The following is a 22484-nucleotide window of genomic DNA, read 5'->3' on the forward strand; positions in this document are numbered from 1 at the left end:
GAAAATCCGGTTTCCTGATTGGTCCTCTGGTCAGGTGTTTGGTTCCCTTTGTAAACCCTTTACAGTAAAAGAAAATTAACCCTTACCTTACCTATCTACTTATGACAACACCACTGTCTGCGAGAGCAGAATCTGGCCCATAGGCTTGGGGTGATTTTCCCCTTCATTGGCTTGGCGGCAGTGTTGCAGGCCTCATCCGAGCTATCCACATGCATCCAGCAACAACCCCCACCCCCAGTCCCGAATCCAGAGGGTTGGTGCTCTGCAGTCACAGGGGAGAAGACAGAATGGACTCAGCCCACTATGCAGGAGGTGGAGAGGAACCTTGGGGCACCGTGTGTGGGAGCCCAGGATTGCGTGACCATGGAGACTCCACTCCACTCTGGTGTAGAACAGAGGTGCTGCCTCTGTGCCGTGGAGCCATGGAGAGCATGCCATGTGGAAAGCAGATTCCCTGCTCACCCAGGGGAGGGTGCTGTGCCATGCCAGGGTCAGGGTGGGGCCGCATGGGGAAGCCAGGAATGCTGTAGAGCAGTTTCGGGGACCCTGGGGGAGCTGTGTGGGAAAAGGGGGGAGTGTAGCCCTAGTGCAGTGGGGTCACAAAGGCCTTGGCAGAGCTGTGTCCAGATTATGATCTTCCATGCGGGCAGAAGCTTTGTGATGAAGGGGAGGCAAAGTGGTGACATGGTTGGAGCCATAAAGCCGGGGAGGGAGGAGAGGGGAGGGAGGAAACCCCCATAATTTGTTCCCAGCAGCTCAGTGGTGGTGAATGAGAGCAACTGTGCTGCTTTCCAATCCAAACAGAAGGGCCTTTGGCAGGAAACAGAGACGCCCCTGTGCCCCAGACTTTACACCTCAAATATTTGGAGTCCATAGTGCCTGAGTCCCATGCAAGATAAGGGCCTTTGTCCTGGAGCAGGGGGGCCAGCCGCTGAAGGCATTTGTTTGCTTGCAGGGGTGACCGCCTGGCGGCGAGGGAAAGGCACTCTGCAGGCCTGCGATGCCTGCCAGCACGGCCTCTTCAACACTCACTGGAGCTGCTCCAGCTGTGGGTTCCAGCTGTGCTTGGAGTGCTACCGGACCAAGAGAAAGCGAGCCAGCCCAGGTAGCGCACCGGGTTCCCCAAGCACTTCAGGAGTGTGTTGGGGGGCGGGCCTGGGGCGGTTATAACCATCCAGGAGGTCAGCTGAGAGCATGTACAGCATTGTACGATAGCTTACAATGGAACCAGAAATGCCCTCAGTCCAACAGCCCTGATTGCTGGAGTTGGGGGAGGGGTTGTATCTGGTCCTCAACCTGAATTTTGTAAACAGTCCCTCCATTGAGCCAAAACTCCAGATCTGAACATGCAGCCCCCCAACTTGGGGTGTGCAGAATCCACAGCCAGACTTGCAGCTTAAGCCTGTTTCCTCCATGACGCTAGCATGGTTCTGTAGCTAAGTCAGTGCATGACTGCACCAGTGTCGCACAAGAGAGAGCAAGTCTCAGTTTGGACTGGCGCAGTGTGTCTGTGCTGGGGCTTTGGACTAGTGTAATTACACCAATACCCCTGTCCAGACAAGTCCCTGGGCTAAGTGGAGGGTGAGAAGGGAATGGACAGAATCCTTGGTGCAGCTGTTTTGTCTCTGACATTGGTAGAAGGCTCAAGCGGTACAATTTGCAACTGGATTTCAGCCTCCCCCTGCATCTAGTATCTGACTTTGGAGCCATCTCAAAATTCTGAGTTTGAAGAGTTTTTGAGGGTGGGTGGAGGTAGCAGCTCTGGTTTCTGTGAGTTTGCCAGCTCTCAGCAGTGACTGGTGCCCATGTTCTCTCTCTCTCTCTCTCTCTCTCTCTCTCTCTCTCTCTCTAGCCCGGGCAGAGGAGTCTGTGCAGTCAGCCAAGTGTGTCCAAGGGCAGGGCCATGACATTCTGTCCCTCATCCCTGCGCAGTTCATCCCCACCCACGGTGAGCTACCCCCTGATGCTTCCCCAGGCAATTGGGCAAACAGCAGAAGAAGCTGGTGTCCGACCACAGCAAATGGGCTGTGCAGGACTCCCCACTCCCGTGCTTTATGCTTATGGGGAAACAAACCCTACTTGGCACCTGGAATCGAAAAGGAAGCATCTAATCCAATGCTCCTTTAGCTGTTCCCTGCAGCGCTTCCCTCTGGGAGCTTCTCAATAGCCAGCATTCCCACCCTGCTCCCTGCAGCACCTCCTGCCTGGAGAGGCAGGGGCTGCAATCACAACGACCTCTGCATACCGTGCTCCCGCTCCTTCCTTCACCCCATTCCTACCTGCTGAGCTCCTGCAGCGCTTTGAGCGCTGGGACAGAGCTGTGTGAAGCTCTGTCGCTCAGCAGAGCTGTCACCTCTCATACCTGCCACCTCCTCTAACCCGTCTCCATCCTTCTCCTAGTTCTGTCTGAGCTCTGGAAGCTGATGCACGAAGTGCAGGTGAAGTTTGACATTGAGTCGCACTGCCCCTGCAGACTGAGCATCCTGAGCAAGAGCCTCACCGGCAACATGGGGGGCGAGCAGGTATGATTGGGGGCAGCCCGAGTGGGGTCTGTTAGGACAGGATGGGAGGGGGCAGGGAGAACACAGGTGGGGGACACTGTGTGGATGTAAAAGGAACTTTGTGTATGAGTAGGAGACACCCTGCTTGGCATTCAGAGGGGGTGATGGGGAGCTCAGGTTGCGGAGCAAACACTGGCCGCAACAGGGGTGTAGTCATAGTAACTCCGAGCGCCCGGAATGCACAGGGAAGCGCCATGGGGGAGCAGCAGTGCTGGGCTTACTGTGGGTGGGGGCCTGAATCTCACTCCTGGCCAGGTACCCCCTGGTGGGGCTGCTCTTTTCTCTAATAGATGAGGTATCCCACAATAGCAGGCTCCAGCCTGCCGGGCTCCATGGAGCATGGGGTGTCAGTGCCTTTAGTCTCAGCTTGACGTTTGGAGGAATAGTTAGGGAGCCCCGCTGGAAGGGAGTCTCGGGGAGCAGGGCTGGGAGATGGTCCTACATGGGGCGCCCTCATGGACCCCTCACTTTGGATGTTTCAGAAGGAGGAGATGGGGAACATGACCCCTTCGCTACAACCTGCCGGCAACGGAGAGACAGATGGCTCGAGGGTAATTAAGGAAGGTAGGTCTCGCCGCTTCTGTCTCTGCTGGGTGCACAGAAGGATCGGAAGCTCTCTGTGCATGCCTCCAAACTGATGCAGCAGGGAGCACACCAGCCTTCCTTTTCTGCAGCCCCTGGGAGACAGAGGGGTTGGGTGAGGAGGGCCGGGTGCATGTGCTGTACCACCTCTGTGGGAATAGAAGACACTACAGAAGAGGTGCGATTCCCCAATGTACATGGGAAAGTAGGGTAGCCTGGGACAGGACCAGGAAAGACCCAGGGCTTGGGTAGTTGTGCGGGGGTGGGGGAGCTGTAGGGCAGGACTGAGGTGCAATGGGGAGCCCAGGGGGGTGTAGGGCAGATTACAGAGATGAGAGAGAGAAGCTTTCACGGCTCCTAATGGTACCTGCTCTGTGCCTTAGGGAGCAGGGTCTCCTGCGGGCACTTGTGGACTTGTTATTCTGCTCTTGTGGGACACCCAGCTCAGAGTCCCCTGGGGGAAGGGCATCAGTGACGTCTCTCCAACCCTTCCCCTTTCTCCCCCACATCTCTAGAAAGCCCAGACTCCATCCACCCGCTGAGCAAGCAAGGCCCCATGGGCACAGTGCAGACATCCACCCTCTGTGAGCTCCTGACCTCTACGGCCATCAAGCTGTGCCTGGGGCAGAACGGCGTCCGCATGGCATTCGCGCCTGTCTCCTCGGCCTTACCCAGCGTGAGTACAGGCCGCTATCGGGGCCTGTGGGTTCTTTTGCTGGTTCTGCCGCTGGGGGGCTCCTCTCAGACACGGGCTGGGCCTCCCACTTCCAAGGCCTGGATCTGAGCTCTGCAACTCAGGCCTCCCAGTATGGGGAGGGGGGTTGGATTCGGATCTGATCCGATCCCAGATCTGACCTCCGTGCCCCAGGCCCGTCTCCAGGGTGAATGATCCTGGGTCCCTGAGGTTGGATCTCGTGGGGAGATTGGCTCCGACGGGGCTGTGCTCACTCCATGGGAGGGATTATTAGTCAGGTTCCTGGGGAGAGGGGGCCTGGGAAGGGGAAAGGGTGATAAGGATGCTGGGGGACACTGGGGTTTCATCCTTGGTCCTTTGCCCTCACAGGACAACCGGATCACCAACATCCTGGACAGCATCATCGCCCAGGTGGTGGAGAGGAAGATCCAGGAGAAGCACTCAGAGTGTGAGCTGCGGAGCCCCAGCCCCCCCGAGCCGCAGGTCTCCCACTGCATCCTGGCCCCGGGGGGACTTCTGTGGCTTCACGATCCAAACCACTCCTGCAACTACAAGCTCTTCCAGGAGCACTGGAGGCAGGGCCAGGTAGGGTGGTAACGCCAGGATCTCTCTGGGCTGTCTCCTCAGTCCCACCCCATCTCAGTCACCTGTGTGCTTTGTTGCGTCAGTGCCGGACCAAGGTCCCATAGTCCTTAGTGATGTGCTGGCCGGGGTGCTGTCCAGGCTGTTCCCTCAGCTCAGTGCCACACAGAGAGGAGGGCTTGTCCCAGGACTGCTTTGTAGGGAAGGGGCTGGTTCTACTGCCCCACTGGGGTTGCTGTCTGAGGGTCCCTGTAATAGTGCTGGGAGCAACCTGGTCTGCCCCTCTGCTCCCCCTCAAGGTTATAGCATTCCATTCTGCCCCCCCATGCCCTTCTCCCAGGGATGACATCTCCTGCACACTCTCTAGGCACGCTCCAGCCCGGTAACCTCCGCCTCCCCTGTGCTGCCCCCCCGCAGCCTGTCTTGGTTTCAGGGCTGCAGAAGACACTGAAGAGAAACCTGTGGGAGCCTGAGTCATTCTGCCACGAACAGTGGGATCAGGAGGTGCAGGTGGTGAACCTGCGAAGCCAGCCGGGCTGGACAAGGATCAGCAGCAAGGACTTCTGGAATGGCTTTGCCTCCAGTGCCAGTAAGCGGCTGAGAGCTTGCCGGAGGGTTAGCATGGAGGAGGGGTTGGCTCCGTTGGGCGCCCACAGGTGGGGCAGGGATTTGTGAGAAAGGAGGGTGCTGGGTCTCAGTGCGGTGCCTAGTAGACAGGTGCTCACGTCACAAACTCAGCACTAGCTGGTCCCCTCCGTGGCAGCCATAGCAGAGAGGCCAAGGACTGACTGGACTCCTCCCTCCTCACCCCTAGAAAGGGTCCCTCTGGGGCTGGGCTGAGGCCTATTGGCAGGACACTGTAGAGAGGAAGCATCTGTCCCGCAGGCACAGAAGCTACCAGTCTCTAGGGTGTCAGGGGAGAGATCTGGCTCCTTTCTGCTTCTATAAAGTCAGTTTGAATTTAAAAAGGCACAAGGGAACCAGGATTATTTATCATTCCTTCCCCCTAGTGTGGACAGAACAGACACAGCCAAAACAAAGGGCATGGGCATAGCACGGGCAACTGCAGGGACCTAGCATCCACTTCTCTAACAGTGAGTGTGGGCACCGGCTTCTGTGCTCTGGCTGCATGTGGAGGGGGAATTCACTTGACACTTGCACCATCCTGCTGCCAAGGAAGGTCTGATGCTTTGAGTTACAGAGGGAGTAAAGCTGGGGGAGCAAGGCAGGCTTAGGGTGCTCAGGGGCTCTGCTGGGCAAGACACTCTGTTCCCCGCAGCCTCCATAAGTGGGAGACCTGGTTATCTGTAAGACTCTGCTCTTCCCTTCCTTATAGAATGGCTGGAGACAGAGAACAGTGAGGGGAACCTGCTCAAGCTGGAGAGTGGCTTTGGGGACATGCCAATGTGCAGGTATGTGAATACTAGGGGCAGAGAAAAAGCTCCCCACTCGCCTGCCCCCGGCTCCCCCGCCTCTGTGCTGGCTCGCCCCACCCTTATCCACCTGTCTCCCCGCTCACCTGATCCCATCCTTGCCTCTACATCCATTCCCTCGCATCATCTCCTCCCCACTTGGTTGGGCTAGGACCCTTCCAGGTTCACCTCAGTGTCAGAGTTGGACTGGACCCCAGGCCTGTGTGCAGGCCACTAACCATTAGCATGAAGGTACGTGGAACCAGTACCTCCACTGCACATGGTTGGAAGTGCATCTCTCAGTGAACCTGCCGTGATCGGCAGCCACTACATGGATAGCATCTTCTACTTCCCAAGTGAGTGCCCAGGCCTGGCTTTTCCAAATTCCCTGAGCTACTTCCCTGCATGGGCAGCCCCGGAGCCAGCTGGGGAAGGAGGCTTAACTTAGAGTGGCTTTAGCTCCCAGGGCTGAACCTGCCCCTTGTGTGAGCGCTGGGCTGAGCCAACCTGTCGTGGCTCCCTCTGCCTGCCACTTTCCCAGTAGCTCCTAAGCCCGCCGCTGCAATGGGATGCAGAGTGGAAAAAACAAGCCTTGTTTTTCACATCCATGTGTTTTTATTTTGGAAGGAGGTGGTGAGGAGCTGGCGAGCGGCTGGGGCAGCGGCAGCCACTGCCAGGACCTGGCTTTTCCACTTGGGCACACGGAGTATTCTCAGTCTGCTGGCTTTGTGTGGCACCCTGGCTGTAAGCGATAGTCTCCTTGCAGCCTCCATGCCACTGCCGTTACAGGAGTGCACTCTGGGGTCCCAAGGGAGGGAAACCACAGCACAATACACTGGGCCTCTTTAGACTTAACTTTTATGCAGCAGGGCAGCCCCAACTGCAGATCTCTACAAGGGGGTCCTGTAGGGCAGCACCCCACATGGGACGGAGACTCCAGCACAGATTCTGAGTCCTGCGCCTTATTGCCCTGCACCATGTCTCATGGGGTGGGGTTCACACTCATTTTACACTGAGGATCAAGCTCCCAATCTAACCTGAGTTGAGAATTTTTTGGCAGTATAGACATACTCAGTATGGCTGTGTGTGATTTCCTGCAGGCTGGCTGCAAGCTGTGGGAAGGCATCACCTTTTCTGCACCTGTCCTTCCTCCCAATGTCAGTTCCTCAGAACACGCTTCTGTATGACAGAGACTGAATTCCCAGGGCTGGCCGTCAGCTGGGAGAATCACAGCAAAACAAGCTGCGGGGTGAGAGTGTGACATGCTCTAGTTTTGGGATTTATGAGTTTTCTCTCTCCCACAGGGCTGAAAACCTCTATGCCAGTTTGCCACTGCTGGAGTACTGCGGGCATGATGGAAAGATGAACTTAGCCTCGTACCTGCCGGGTAGCCAAGGCAGGCAGTGGCTGAATCCCCAGATCTGTGCTTCCTATGGTTTGTCCTGCTCTCCACTTGCATTTTAAATAGTTCTTGTACTGCCTGTATGTCTCAAAGTGCTTCGCAAAGCAGGGCGAGCCTCATTATCTTCCACTGACAGGTGGAGAAACTGAGGCAGAAACTTGGCCAAGGCCACATGGACTCTGTGAAAGAAAGAACCCAGGAGTCCTGACTGTCAGTCCTGTGCCTTACCCTCACTGCCCTGCTTTGATGCCTCCGTATTTACAAGAGGCTGATCTGTTTCTCTGCTGGTGTCCAACAGTAGAGTCAATAGATCTGCTTGGATTCCTTAGTGGGGAATTATCATTTATTATTCACGTTATGGTAGTGTCTAGAGACCCCGACTGAGAGCAGGGCCCCATTGTCTAGGCTCTGTATGCACACAGGCCTGTTGATTCTTCACTAAAGCTCTAAAAGCCACAGTGTCCTCTTTTTGGAAACAGCGGTGTCCTCTTTTTGGAAACAGCAGAGGCTGGGAAGCAGCCTCTTCCCAGCTCAGATGATGGAGCCGGTGGGCCAGTGCATGAACTGAGCGGGACATTTGCTCCTGATTCCCAGGTGTGGCCCCTGAGGACAGGACCATTGGGACCAAAAACCTGACAGTGGAGGCGACAGATTCCATCAGCGTCTTGGTGTACGTTGGGGCATACCCGCTGGACAGGCACAGTGCCCAGAAAGGTAGGGCTCCAGGAACTGATTGGGCTCCAGGTTGTTGGCAAACCACCTCAGCCTAAATACCCCTCCCTTTGTGCCACAGAGATTCTCCGGAGGGTGGAAGACGATGGAGTTGATGATGTCCTTAAGGAGCGGCTCTTGAACACGAGGAACTGGGCAGGAGCCCTGTGGCACATCTTCCGAGTGGAGGATGCTGACTGCATCGAGGGGTTCTTACAGAAGGTGAGTGATTCTTGCAGGGGGCTGTGCCCAGAGTCCATTCCAGATGGGCCCAGGAATCCAGTTCTGGTTCTTCTCCTTTTCACTCAGGGACTGCTCCAGGAGTCCATTCCCAGAAGGCTCAGAAATCTACTTACAGTATTTCTCTTCCTAGGACTGCACCCAGGATCTAGTCTGCATGTGTCCCACTCAGCCCTAGGCTTCTCTGCTGAACCTTCCCACAAAGGAACCCCAGGGAGGGCAGCAGATTTTTGCAAGGCAAGCTGTCGACTGAGACCTGCCAAACTCATCTCATGTCAGATCCACCTTTTCCCTTGGCAGGTGTGCAAAGCCCAAGGACACGACAGGGAGGCCCAGCTGGATCTGAATGGCCACAGGAGCTGCTACTTGGATGCGTCTCTGCGGAGGAGGCTGCGGGAGGAATGTGGCGTGAGCGGCTGGACCCTGCTCCAGTTCCTGGGGGATGCAGTGCTGGTGCCAACAGGGGCTCCATACCAGGTCAGGAGCCCAGCTCTGATTCACCTTAGCCTTCTCCCCATAGCAATTGCCCTTGGGTGGGGGTAGGGTGCACCTAATAACTGCTACCACCTTTTACCCTAGCCAAAGCTGAGAGTCTTCTCCTTAATAATAATGTCTAGCTCTTATCTAGCACTTCTCATCGGGAGCGCTCCAAACGCTTTACAAAGGGGGCCTGTGTCATTATTCCCACTTTACAGATGGGGACACTGAGACACGGAGAGGGGAAGTGATTGCCCAAGGTCATCCAGCAACAGTGCTGGGAATGGAACCCTGGTCTCCTAAGTCCCAGTGCCCTATCCACTAGGTCACGCTACCTCCTTGGAGGCTTTTTATCCGTGCATTGATCAGCAAGTGCAGGCAGCGTATCCCCATGTCTGGATGCCTGGTTCCAAGGTAATGCTCTCTCCTCTGGCAGGATAGTGCCTTCCAACCCTAATGATGCTGCCTGGGCACCCCTGGGCTCCCTCACATGCTCTCCTTCCCCCACAACAGGTGCAGAGCCTTAGCAGTACCATCAGCATCACAAAGAGATTCCTCTCGCCAGAGAACGCTGCCCGATCGGCCCGGCTCACAGCCCAGACCACAGACCCTGCCGGCACGGTACAGAGACTTCGTGCACAGGTCAGGAGCTAGCCTCCCCACCACAACCACCATCCTACCTCTCCCCAAAAGTCTGGCTGTTGGGGAGTCACTCCTGAATTCAGGGGTGCTGGGGGCCCCCCACAGTGCTGAAAGCAGAGACTATTTGTGGCCGTTAGATACCTCAAGTAATTTTTGCAAGAGTCTGAGTATTAACCCTGGCATCCTGCATGCCCAGATTTTAATGTGGGTAACTGTGCTCTGCCTCTTTAAAATCCCCCTGCAGTTTCAAGTGAATACATGATTGCTCTTTACTTCCGGGATTGCTTTTGCAATTGCTTTTGATGTCCACCAGTGGTGTTCTACCCTAGAGCTGGCTGAATTTTGGTCTGAGGCGAAGTGGCTTCTCTGTATAAAGGGCCTGATCTCGCCTTCCTTAGGCTGGCTCGGCTCTGGCGTTATTCCAATGATTTCAGTGGAGTTCTTCCTGCTTTATACGTATGTGAGTGAGAGAAGAATCAGACCCATTGATGCAAAGTGCCGTGGGGTCCTTTGAGCTGAGATGCTCTATAGAAGTGTACGGAGTTAGGGTAATGCCTTAACGATATTGTAAGTCGTTGTCTGAACCCTGCTTCTTTCCTTGCCTTGCAGATGGACAGTATGGTGTATGGTGCTGTGAGGGAGGCAGTGGGGACCCTGCAGGGCTACATTTAAGGCACTGGCAGGCATGCAGCATGGAGACAGGGAGCTGGCTTCAGACCGGGGCCTCTAGGAGTCCAGGAAGCAGAATTGAAACAAAGGGGGCAGCAGCGCAGGATTCCTGGGGAGCCCCACATCCGCCTGTCTGGATGGGGAGTGGCTTTTTGGCACTGACTATGACAGGCCGGAGTTGTCAGGCTGAAGTGACTAGAGCGCAGGGCCTGTGACGAGGAAGAGGCTGCTGGACAAAATGGGGCCAAAACATGCTCAGGCCCAGCCACTCCCCTGCTCCGGGAAGGGCAGAAGCTGTGACGTGGACAGGTAGGAGGGGATGAGCCATCTGAGAGACCATCCGCCCAAGTGATGTGACCCCCACCATGTTCCATACAGCCCCTGCCAGGAGCCAGCGGATTGCATGGGATTCAAGCTTCCAGCGACACACGGGACTCCTTGGGTTTCTATTGCAACCATTCTGCACTAAGCACTTGTCCAATATGCTGCTGCCAGCTGTGCCAGCCCCACCTACCCTGCAGAGCCCGCGCCATGCCCACACGACGTCACACCCGGTGCTCGTTCCAAAGGCATCTTCCCACCGCTCTCCTGACGATGTCACACTTGGTGCTTACTTCGGCAATGTCATGCCACGGTGCTTGCTCCCGGGGGCGACATGCTCTGCCAGGTCTCCGTCCTCGCAGATCCTTTCAGAGTGGAGGCGAGGGCTGATGGGCCAGGGGTGGGGGAGCCATGGAAAATAAACGTCTGAGACGAGACTTTGAGGAGACACGGCCGACGTCGCATGCAGAATTGATATCCCTTTAATTGTCACGTACTCCCCTTCGCAGGTGTCTCAGGGCTTGGGGCAGGCTGGGGGAGGAGGGGAGCTAACCAAGGGCCCTGGGGCCTCTCACCCCAAGACCCATCAGCCAACAAGGCCATTGCACTGGTTTGGGACCCAGATTTCCACCTGGCCTTCCCTGCTTTCTCCACCTCCTTGTCCATCTCTCCCCTGTGGCCACTGCTGGCTTCCTGTGGACTGAGGATCCGCACCATTGAGGGGCCCAACCCAGTGAGTCTCCCTGGACCCTACGGGAGCGTGTAGCCTGGTTAGGGGGTGGCAGTGGTGTGTGTGGGAGGGGGGCATTTCTGAGGTATTTGTGTAGTGACAATATTGGCCAACCCCCCACTCTCCCAGCCAGGCCCCTTTATTCTCTCTCCCCAGCCCCCTGGGAGCAGGCTGGTATGACTTGTCTCCCTAACCAGGGAATGGAGTGGGAGGGCAGGTCCCACCAACCAGCTGGGGTGAGGAAGGCAGACAGTCTGCTACTCCCCAAATCTCCTTTCTCTTGCCCTTGCTGTCTTCTCCCTGGCAGCAGACACCATCTTAACTGGTGCATCAAACAGGCCCTCTGGTTTATTCCACTCTCCTGTCTGCCTGCGTCTCTCCAGGCCATGCTCTCATTGCTGTGCACGTTGGCTGAGCGAGAAAAGTGGGCGAGATCATGCAGCAGTTGTAACAGCCCATCCTGCTGGGCTAGCAATCCCTCTCAGCAGGAGTAACAAAGGCAGGAGGAAGTGGCTCATGCACTTGTGAGGTCACCTCCCAAGGAGAGCAAGTATCTGAGCTTTCCCTAGAGCTCTGGGGACCAATGCGGGGAGGCCTGGAGCACACAGGAGGTTGTGGCTTAGGCGTAGGGTTGCCAGTGGTCCCTTGTTACAAGGGACATCCCTTATTTTGTCATCTCTGGGCAACAAGATTGGGAGTTGCTGAGTGCTGCAAAGAGCAGCAAGAAATCCCCCTGGCAAGTGTAGGCGAGTACTGCTGATTATTATTAATAATGATAATATCAGGAGGCGGGGGTACCAAGAAAACAGTCCCTTATTGTTGGCAACCCTACTTAGGGGGTGGTCACGACAGCTCTCTGCTCTTTCTGCACTGGGGAGGGTGGGAGGCTGCTGCTGCACTATCAGGCTCTGCCTTGGTTTCTCCCTCTAATGTAGTCCCAGGCAGCACAAGGGTGGCCCCAGCTTGTGCAAAGGAGTGGAGCCTCTCTCCTCTCCCAGCGCCTGCGAATCGCTGGAGGCCCTGTTCCCATCTGTTCTCTGCTACACCAGTTGGCAGTGGGCGCGGGGAGGAGGCCAAGGGATTAAAAGCCTCTCTGGTTTAGCAGTTCCCTCTGTAATTAAACTGTAGGGCTCTGGCTGCTGCTTAACTCTTTTCAAAGTGTGTGGCAGGCCAGAGGCTGCTCTGCCGGTGCAGGAGCAGGAAGGGAATGGCCGGCTTAGAAACCCCTTCCCCAATACACAATGGCAGGGAAGCTGCATGTAACTCACTGCCATGGGACTCCAGCAGCGCAGCCATGTCTGGCCTGAGCAGGGTGGGGGCGTTCTGGGACATGGAGAGGTACTGTGCTCTCGGTGCAGGCCTGTGGTGGTGTTAATGTGAATGGGGGACTCTGCACAGGCAGCCAAGGGCCATTCTCATACACAGCAGGTGAGTGGCACGTTTCCTTGCAAGCTCTGCTGCCCTCCCACCTGTTGGCATCGGGTGGGGTGCCTATGGTGATGCTCCATAGTGACATCACTGGAGGTGCTGGTGGTGATGGCCATCGTGTTTGTTGCACCTTGTGATGAGGTCATAACAGAGGCTCATCCGAGTTGTAACACTGTGCCATATTTAGTGCATCATAGCCTTGGCTTGTTCTGCTGGCCTCACACCAGGAACTTATTCTGATGATGTCACTGTGTGTAGTGACTTTGGATTTGTGCTTCCTTTGATGACGTTGTGCCAGGGTTCATTCTGTGTCCTTTAGCTCAGGGCTTGTTTTGATTTCGTCACACAGAAGGTTCACCCTGATGATGTCACCACGCTGGTCATGATCTCCCTAGGGATGTCCGTTGGGATTATGGCATTTGATGCTCAGCATATCGGCAGCAATGCTCTAAAGAGTGCCAGTGGGGCAGTTCTCTCCCCAAAAGCGCCAGGCCCTTTGAGGGTCCAGTTCTCACAGCAAGGGGCCCATCTCATGGATGGGGCTCTCAGTGTGGCTACCCTGGGAAGAAATAGGGATAAAGCAATGGGCTTGACAGTCAGGGCTCTATTCCCAGCTGTGAGAGGGGAGTGGTGTCTAGTGCTTAGAGCAGGGGAGACAGCGTGGGAGTCAGGGCTCTGAGGTTCTATTTCTGCCTCTTGGGATGAGTGCAGTGTAGTGGTCAGAGCAGGGGCTGGGAGTCTGAAGACCTGTGTCCTGTTCCCATCTCTCCCTGACCTGATGGTGTCAATAATGCTGAGTGACCTCCCAGGGGACTTGAGCGCACTGATGTTCCTAAAGCACTTTGAGATCCTGGGGCAGGAAGGGCTGGCAAGGGGAAGTGTCAGATTTCCATGTTTGTTGCTCCCGATAGGGGCCCAGTCGACAGCCTTGTACATGGACTCCCCTGGCTCCCCTGTCAATGTTCTTGTTTCCCTTCTGTCAAGCTGCAGCACTAGTCTGGTTGGATGACTCACTGCCCTGTGGGAGCTCAGGGAGGAAGGGGGAATCCCGTCTCCCACTCCTGTTTCCTTTTTAGGACAGTTCCTCCAGACCACTCCAGACTTGGGGCTCCTTCCAGCACTAGAATCCTCCAGCAAGGCAGGCACTGTGTCTCGTCAGCACCCTCTGGACAGCAATCGTGCAGAAGCCCGCCAACTAAAATAAACGCCACCCTCCCGGGCCCCTGCTCTGCCCTGCAGATGTGGAAGAGCTGAGAGCTTAGCCTGCAATGGTGGGGTCAGCTGGGGTCAGGGAGGGATAAAGCAGCCAATCCTATCATATTAAGAGCCGGTCATTTCAGGCTGCTGTGAATTAGACACTGTCAAGTGAGGCACTTGGGTAAGTTTAGACCAGATGCTCCTGTTGGCTGCTGGCCAGGTGAACGCTGCCATGCTTAGGCCAGTGCTGCTACGCTTGGCAGGGCCTCACGCTCTTCCCCCCTGCCCCCAACTCCACTTTCCACAGGCATCTCCAGCTGCTTGCAACTCTGGAGTGGGAGGCCAGGGCTTGATTCCGCCCGCTAGCTGGGATTTCCCTTTTTCCAGGAGACAAAGATGCGCTGTGACTGAGGCGAGCAAAAAGCCTCAGAAATGCCACCCCTGGCTCCTGGCGTTGGAGGCGAAGGAAGCAGTGGGGTGTTTCAGGGACTGATGGTGGCAGAGGGAACTTTCACTAGGTGGATACTTCAAAACCAGCCCTGCATGGAAGCCCTTCCCATCCTGCAGCTAGTCAGTGAGATGAGTTTGGCGGAGCTCAGGCCAGTTCCCACTCATTCTTGTTTGTATTACCCAGTGCCTAGGAGCCCCGTCATGGATCAGGACCCCACTGGGCTATGTGCTGCAAAAACAGACCAAAAAGCCAGTCCTTGCCCCAAGGAGTTCACAGTCAAAGCAGGCCTTGTCCTCCCCCGCTGTCAGTCTCATCAGAGCAAGTGCCACTCTGGGAATCAGACATGCCTTGCGTGTCCCTTCTCGTCCCAGGATCTCAAGGACCTTACAGGCAGTGGGCTCAGCCACCCAGCCCCTCTGACAAGGTAGCTGCGTACTGCTGTCCTCTAGCTCTCACAGCAAGTTCCTGACTGAGTTGGGAATGGGACCCTGGTGTCCTAACTCCTAGACTGGTCTCCTTCTCTTCCCCCTCAAGCCCCCATGCTTGAGATGAGAACGCTGCCTTGGTGAGGGGCCTCACACACTCTCCAAGACCACTGTGCTTCTGGAAAACACAAATAGCTGCTGTTCTATCTCCAGCACAGCCTGCATACCCCATCTCCCTCCTAATCTCTGTTCCTGTTGCACTCAGCACTGGCTGCATGCCTCTCCTCTGCCCCATGCTTTCTCTCCATGTCTTTCCTTCCCCACATCTCTCCTTCTCACACACCTTAGTCTTCCTGTCTTGTGTCCCTCCCTTTCCTGCTCCCCCTTTCCTGCCCAGAACAAAGCCATCCTCATTCTTTCTCTTTGGGCCGGGATTCCTGCTCACAGGTGTCCCTGGGCTCTGGGTGTAAGGCAGTGGCGTGCCTCTGCCAAGCCAGGTAGTGTGTGAACATATGGGGGTGAGTGCAGCCTTGTGCTGTGTGGCTGGTTGGATGCAGGGGAGGCAGAGTGCATTTCATCTGGAGTCCCTCCATCAGTGTTAAAAGTAGGAGTCCTCAATAAACTGTTGGTAAGACATGACTGGGTGTGTTGATTTGTGGGGGGATAGAGTGGGGGGTTTGGGGGAGGCAGACCTTTTTGGGGCTAGGCAGTGCTGATACCCTCACTGGCCATTTATTGAGTACAGAGGTCAGTGGCAAGGGCCTAAGCGGGAAAGCAGGGTGCTGGTGCCTTTTCCCTACCTCTGAGCTCGATTTCAAGGAAGCTCTGGCCTGGCTGTTGTGAGATGGCAGGCGCGAGGGTTTGGGGGATGCTGCTAGGCCCTGATTCTCTCACTTTCCGAGGGGGAGTCATGCCATTTTGTCCCTGGCGTGACGGCTGCAGCAACGGGGACATGGTGGTGGGCTGGGGGAACCCATGGATTCTCAGACCCACTCCCACCCCCCAAGGACCCCAGCTGGGGAGCCCCAGGGAAAGGAGGGCAGGTCTAGAAGGGTAAGGAAAAGCTCTCAGATTTGAGTGCGGAGTGATTGATGCTCCTGCAGGCCCTGCCTGAGGCTGACGCTATCCCCACCCCACGGAGCAATGCCCCAGGGGCGGCTGGCACTGCCCTATTACCCCCTCTCCATGGAGGGGGTCCAGGGTCACTGGGGTGACCATGCGCTTCGGGGTCAGCGGGCCCAGTGGGGGGACACATCCGTACGGAGGCCCCGGGAACGCTGCAACTCTTGGGCACGCGGCCACTTTAAGGAGTAGCTCCTCCTCCCGCCCGTGGGCAGCCTGAATGAAAGCGATTTCGCCCAATGGAAGGTGAGCGTCGTGTCTCGGCTGGCCAATGGGTGCTGAAAACTGCCAGCCTCTTCCAGGGTGGGAGCTGAAACTGCCGGGGGAAGACGAGTAAGTTTGTGGGGTCCTGACCTCGCCCCCACCGCTCCTTGGCCCCTCCCTCTGCCCCCAGGTCCTAGCCTCTCCCCCCCCGCTCACCCAGCTCCTGGGGGCTCCCTGCCTCTGCCCTCCCAGCCCCCCATCTCCTAGGGGGCTTCTCCCTCTGCCCCCAGGTCCCCCTCCATGCCCCTCCCAGCTCCTAGGGGGTCCATTCCTCTGCCCCCCAGGTCCTAGCTTCCCCGTTCTCAGGGTGTCCTCCTCCCTCGTGCCACACTCTGATCCCCATCCCCTGCTCGCAGGGCCTCCCCCTTTTTCTTGCTCATCCCAAAGAGAAGTGTCAGTGCAGAGAGTTGGGGATATTTTGGGAGCAAACTTTCCACTATCACCACCCACCCCAGCTACCTCCAGTGTGCTGGAGAGTTTGCATTTTAACCTCACTGTTGCCCTCCCCCAAGAAGCCACCTTCTCTGGCACAGAGGAGGAGCACTTGAATATTTGGGTGTGGGAAGAAACCTGCCTTTCTGGAGCTCCCATGTCACTGCCCCCGCCCCCATCCTGCTATCTGTACCCCTCTGGGGCTCTCAGGTCACCATGCTCCCCTGCCACCACAGCCCTCTGGTGCCCTCCCGTCACTGCGCCTTGTGCCGCTGACCAGTTGTGGGGTTTGGTGTGTTGCAGCCATGGCCTGTGGTGCTCTGGCAGAGGAGCTGGATGCTGTGCTGAGCGGGAGGGGTTGGGAGCTGCAGGAGAGGTACGACTCTGCCCCTGTGTCCGCGCATCCTGTCAGAGTGCGGAAGACCGCCTGCTACATCGTTTTGGCTGTCCTGCTCAACGACCAGGTGAGGGGTCCCCTGTAGCACTGGCTGGGGGAATCAGAGTAACTGCTGAGAGGTTTCCTATGGTGCCCATCACCATGGCATCCAGTCACTGCAGGGTGAGCATCCACAGTCCAGAAAGCGCTAAGCACTCTTGTTCTCAACATCGGGCTCCTTCAAGCCGTCTTAGTTTGGGTCCCCAGAACGACTGGCCACTCTTGAAAATCTTAACCTCTGTTTTAAAATTAATTAGCACTTGTATGACCCTCTTAACAGCTTTGTTTCAAAGCACTTTTACAAAGGTAGGGGAAAGTATTCTCTCCATGTTACCTTTGGGGAAAACTGAATCACGTGGAGATGAGAGGTGACTTGCTGAATGTCACAGTGGGTCAGTAGCAGACCGTGGAATGAGATCCAGCTTCCTTACATGCATTATTAGTAACACAGTTAGCTTATTAAAACAAACCTCCTTTAACAACCAAAGCAGGTCTACACTAGAAACTTTTGCTGGCATAGCAACATCAGCTAGAGGTGTAATTTTTTTATTTTTATTTTTATTTTTTTTTGCCCAGGACGGATTGATTTAATTCAGCCAGCAGGAAACCTCAATTTAAAGGATAGATTTTAATCTGGTTTTCAATATGAATGTTTTCATTATCATCCTTTTGTTAGGAAAGTTCTCATTGGTTGGTAATGATGAAAACGTTGATTTGCAACTAAATGGAATATTTAAGTAAACTTGCTTCTTCCTGCTAACCAGGAGAATAACATATTTAAACAGTTTTATAGATTAACGTACATGTATTTAAATTGTTAGTTTTTACATTTTTTTTTATTTAGAAAACAGTGAATGATCAGGTGTTTTTTATACAGTAGAACCTCTGAGTTACGAACGCCTCAGGAATGGAGGTTGTTTATAACTCTGAACAAACTGTTATGTATGTTCTTTCAAAAGTTTACAACTGAACATTGACTTAATACAGCTTTAAAACTTTACTATGATGAAGAAGAAAAAGCTGCTTTTAACCATCTTAATTTAAGGAAACTGTTTCTGTGCTTGTTTCATTTACTTTGTCAAATTCTTTTTTAAAATTTCTCTTTATTTTTTAGTAATTTACGTTTAACACCGTACTGTACTGTATTTGCCTTTTTTTTTCTCCTTCTGCTGCTGATTATGTACTTCAAGTTCCAAATGAGGTGTGTAGTTGACCAGTCAGCTCATAACTCTGAGGTTCTACTGTACTAGAAAGTGTTTCTCAACAACTGGTCCATGAACCAGTGCCGGTCCCTGAGATCTCCCTGACACAATTTAGAGAGGCAGAAAGCTGGTCCCTGGCATCAAAAAGGTTGAGAAACACTGTCCTAGATTTAATTTTGTTGCTCGTGATTTGTGTCAAGCTCTATTTGGCTGGAAATTGGAATTTAAGTAACAATGCACAAAAAAGCATTTTATAGTTTAGTTTTTTTGTTAGTTAAATAAAACTTCCTTAAATGAGTTGAGAGCCGGAACCAGAAAAAAAAGTTTATCAAAACCATGTTTTGCATTTCAAACCAACTGGTTTACGAAACAAAGGAGCTATCTGTTGTTAGTAAACTGAAGTGATTTTTTTTCCTGATCCCATGTCCTTCAAAACATTAGAACTTGTAGCTCTCATCTTTACACCTAGTTTTTATTTGCAGATTAGAAGGGGGAAGACAAGCATTCATACTTTTACCACTCCTGGTTGGTTTCTTAGCTTTGAACTGAACTAATTGAAATGAAGTAAATATTCTCTCTGTACCTGCTGTGGTCAATGATTTATTTTAAATAAAATAAAAGACTATAATGCAAAAGGCTGTCAAGAGATGGGTTAGCACTTCAGCAAACTCTGGCGGCAGGTGCTTAGCCAGTGACTTCCACTGTTTTAGTGGTTTGACTTTATTTTAAAGCATGGCAGCGTACTTGTAATAGCTAATACAGTTTGTAAGTTAATTTAAATGATTTTAGTAGAGCATAGTAAGATTGGGCCTTTATCAGAGGCTATCATCATTTCAAATTTTTCTTTTTAATTATAAACATAATTTAATGGATCTAAATTAAAATTTCATTAAATAAAACTTATTTTATTTTTCTAATACATTTTTATTCACCTTAGTTTTTGCAGCATTTCTCTGGTGGCAAAAGCCCTAGTGTAAATGCAGTTATACTGGCAAAAAAAGTACTTTTTTAGCCAGTAGATCTGCTTTTGTTGACAGCAAAAGAATAAACTATACCAGCAAAAGCACTTTCGCCGGTATAATCTGCATCTCCGCTAGGGGTATTTTTTCTGGCATAGCTCTACTGACAAAACCTAATGTCCTCTTCCCTGCTTCTACGGCTCTGAAGTGCATGCCATTGGTGCTATGCAAACAATACAGAATGATGATGTTGCCCCTGGTTTGAAGTCTGTTTCTAGCCATTCTAGTTGTCATGAGCTAGTTCAAAGGATTTGGTGAAAAATGTTCTGTAAGGGAAAGTATCTGTGTGTTTAAAAATTGTTTTTGTTGTCATTTTGAAAAACAAAAACCTGAGGAATGTTTGCTTGGGTTTATCTTTTTCCAAAGCCTAAGGGCTGGGTTGGCCAATGTCCTTTTGAGCACAGAAAAGGGTAGGCGGAAGAGCAGAAACATCTGGATGGTGGGATCTCTCTGGCTGTGGAGTACTCTCCCGGAGGAAGGGGTAGCAGTCATATTGCCTGGGCCATTTTAAATACATAGTAGCGAATGGGGTGGATGAATTTGGTGGGTCCTAACTGATCTCACTTTAGGGCGGACACCTCTTAAGTTCCCATGGAAACGGGTGGGACCCACATCTCTTGGGACACTGAAAACTGGACTGGAGAATTGGCCTGTAGGGAAGTCTTGCGGGAGGCCCTACGTTTTGTTGTAGCTGTGATTTTTGTGGCCCCTATGCAGCGGGGTGATCTGAACGGGGCTGGTCCTTGCCCATTGGGATGGCTCCATGTTGCGTGACCTGGGATTTTTTTTCCTTCTCTCCCAGAATGAGGTGCTGATGATGCAGGAGGCCAAGCACGAGTGCTATGGGACGTGGTACCTGCCTGCCGGAAGGATGGAGCCCAATGAGACCATCCTGGAGGCCATGAAGAGGGAGGTGAAGGAGGAGACAGGGCTGGAGTGCGAGCCCCTCACTCTGCTGGCAGTGGAAGAGAGAGGCCCCATCTGGATTCGCTTTGTCTTCCTCGCTCGGCCAACTGGTGCTTCCCCCTTACTCCTACTTCCCGCCCAGTGGGACTAAAATGTGTGGGGATTGCAGGGGGACACTGCAGGCACCAAGCTCAACCCTGGGCAGGGGGCAGAAGGCAGAGAAGCCTCCTGGGTTTCCCCCTGGAGCTAGCCGAAGGAGGTGTGTCCGTGTGGGACTTGTCCAGCTCGGTGGCTCCAGTTCTGAGCAGAAAGAAAAGGGAAGGTGCCCAGAGGACCTGCTCTTCCTACTGCACATGCACACGCACACGCACATGCATGCGCACACAGCATCTTGTGCTGGGCTTGCACCATAACTTCCCACTGAACCCAAACTGCTTTCAGTGCAGGAGGGGTTAAACTGGACAGGGGGAGCTGCAGGTCATAAGGGTGCTGTGTTTGGGGAGCTGCAGCTCATGCGGCTGCACTGGCAGAGCTGTGGTGATAGCGTGCATGACAGGGTCCTTGCGCCTAGCCTGTGCATCCACTCCATCCTTTCACAAGCACTCCCAGCCGTGTTAGCTGAAGAGGGGGAGGTGTCCATGTTTCCCAGCTCTGGCCATGGTGCTACTGCCTGTTGTAGGGATTATGAAGGGAAAACCAAGGATGTTTTATACCCCCAAATCCTCATTCCTCCCCTGGAAAAGAGCCCCAGCTGCCTCCTTAATTCCTCCCTCCCCCTCCTCTAGCACCCAGTGATCTGCAGAAATGTATCATCCCTGCCAATCCCTTCCGTGCCCCAAGCACTGCTGTCCAGGCTGCTCTGAGACCAAGGGGCTCAGCCCATTGCAACACAGACACACTCTGTTTTCTGCCTAGGTGGGACCTTGAAGGCGCCCCAGGATGCAGATGCTGAATCCCTCCAAGCCAGGTGGTGGGACAGAGAATCTCCTGCCCTTCCTCTGCGAGCCCGGGACATCCTGCCCCTTATGGACCTTGCTGTGCGATATCGAGACAGCCCTTCCCACCCAGTGACCTTGCCGGAGGAGATGCCCTGTGCCTTGATCTGCCAGAGGATCCTGGCTACGTTCACCAATGGTGCCGGTGACTTGTGGGTGCTGCTGAGTGCTGTAGGGGCCCCGCACCTGCCGGTGTCTGCCCGCACCACCTCCCCCTGCAAAATCCAAAACAGCATCCAGGCGGCAGCGTGCAGGCTGCTGAAGGAATGCTGCCTGCTACCCCAAGTGACTGTCTGGGCCCACGGGGTCCTGGGGCTGCAGCACCTAGGCAAGAATGCAGGGAAATCTGACGGCGTTTGCTTCAACGTGCTGCTGACGGTTACGCAGGGTGGCCAGAGCACCCAGGAGACACCACCAGAGCTGCACGGTGAGAGCTTCCAGTGGTGGAAGATCGAGGAGAGCAGCTTGAGAAGCAGAATCCTCCAGCGGCTCAGCTCATCATCTGTTGTTCCAATTCACAGCTACTGACACTGGTAAGCAGTTCTGGCTAAGCCCCACTCCTAAGGCATATCTGGTCCCTCCTTTGCTGATGGGGAAACTGAAACTGGCTGGTCTAAGTCCACAAAGCAAATTGGTGGCAAAGCTTAGAGTATAACCCAGGAGTCCTGCTCCCAGTCCTGGGTTCATTTACTGGGACCTGATTGGTGGCCTCTTTCGCTAACTTACTAGGGTGATGGGTGTCAGTAGCAAACCCTATAACAGTGGTTCTCAAACTTTTGTACTGGTGACCCCTTTCACATAGCAAGCCTCTGAGTGCGACCCCCCCACCTTATAAATTAAAAACACTTGTGTATATATTTAACACCATTATAAATGCTGGAGGCAAAGTGGGGTTTAGGGTGGAGGCTGACAGCTCACGACCCCCCCCCCCCATGTAATAACCTCCCGACCCCCCGTTTGAGAACCCCTACCCTATAATAATTCCAGGTGAGCCCTTGCTAAAGCCTATTGGATGGATGGAGAGGGTGTCACAGTGCCAGGTGAGCTGATGCTTAAATATTGCCCTCTCGCTCTTCTCCCACAAGGTCCCATTGAAGCTTGGATTCAGAGACTTCTCCCTAGGCATGGGACATGCTCCACCCCGTTACATCCATTGGCTGTCCCCACACAGCCATCCTGAGGATGATGCATGGCTTCCCCGCAGGGCACGTCCTACCCAGCCGCTGCCACCTGCAGACCTATTTCCCCTGCACGGTTATGGAAGGGTGAGTGGAACCCCCCTCCCTACATCAAGCTGAGGGGGGCACGCAGCACCACCATGGGGGCGGGGGTGACTTTTCGGTACTTGACCTGAAGTGACCTTTGGGCAGACTGCAGCTCCTAAAGCTGAAGTTCCAGCATGCGGGGCTCTTCCTTTCCATGGTACCGCATGTCCCCGATGCGGGACGCAGAGAGCTGGCCAAGGCAGCTTGTTTACAGCTGGAGCCTGGAAATAAAAAGGGCCGTTTCTCTGTAGTGTTGAATGTTGTTCCTTGCCGGGATTAAAGCAGGGCTCTGTTTGGAAATATAATGCAAAGTTTATTA

General features: G+C 54.1%; 3 protein-coding genes across 3 annotated transcripts in view; 2 read left to right on the forward strand and 1 right to left on the reverse strand.

Moving 5' to 3' along the window:
- HR (HR lysine demethylase and nuclear receptor corepressor) overlaps positions 1-10107 on the forward strand; it is a 53094-nt gene extending 42987 nt beyond the window's left edge. The window contains 15 exon segments of the mRNA XM_075062766.1: positions 956-1105; positions 1853-1948; positions 2401-2522; positions 3044-3125; positions 3659-3819; positions 4207-4422; positions 4787-4823; positions 4826-5008; positions 5756-5831; positions 7136-7266; positions 7828-7947; positions 8027-8166; positions 8485-8661; positions 9175-9303; positions 9913-10107. Coding sequence (XP_074918867.1) covers positions 956-1105; positions 1853-1948; positions 2401-2522; positions 3044-3125; positions 3659-3819; positions 4207-4422; positions 4787-4823; positions 4826-5008; positions 5756-5831; positions 7136-7266; positions 7828-7947; positions 8027-8166; positions 8485-8661; positions 9175-9303; positions 9913-9975 — 1883 coding nt within the window. The 3' untranslated portion in view covers positions 9976-10107.
- The window catches only part of FHIP2B (FHF complex subunit HOOK interacting protein 2B), a 40744-nt gene continuing 21314 nt past the window's right edge, over positions 3055-22484 (reverse strand). The window contains exon 17 of the transcript XR_012655285.1: positions 3055-3068. The gene's annotated coding sequence lies outside the window, so the exon portion shown is untranslated. The remainder of the gene's footprint in view (positions 3069-22484) is intronic.
- On the forward strand, positions 15932-21429 carry NUDT18 (nudix hydrolase 18). The gene is made up of 4 exons (XM_032800893.2): positions 15932-15979; positions 16646-16806; positions 19802-20015; positions 20821-21429. Exons 2-4 carry the CDS (start codon positions 16648-16650, stop codon positions 21426-21428), a joined length of 981 nt encoding a protein of 326 aa, XP_032656784.1. The 5' UTR covers positions 15932-15979; positions 16646-16647; the 3' UTR covers position 21429.

This window comes from Chelonoidis abingdonii, chromosome 2 (genome assembly GCF_003597395.2).
Source record: "Chelonoidis abingdonii isolate Lonesome George chromosome 2, CheloAbing_2.0, whole genome shotgun sequence".
Classification (NCBI taxonomy): Eukaryota; Metazoa; Chordata; order Testudines; family Testudinidae; genus Chelonoidis; species Chelonoidis abingdonii.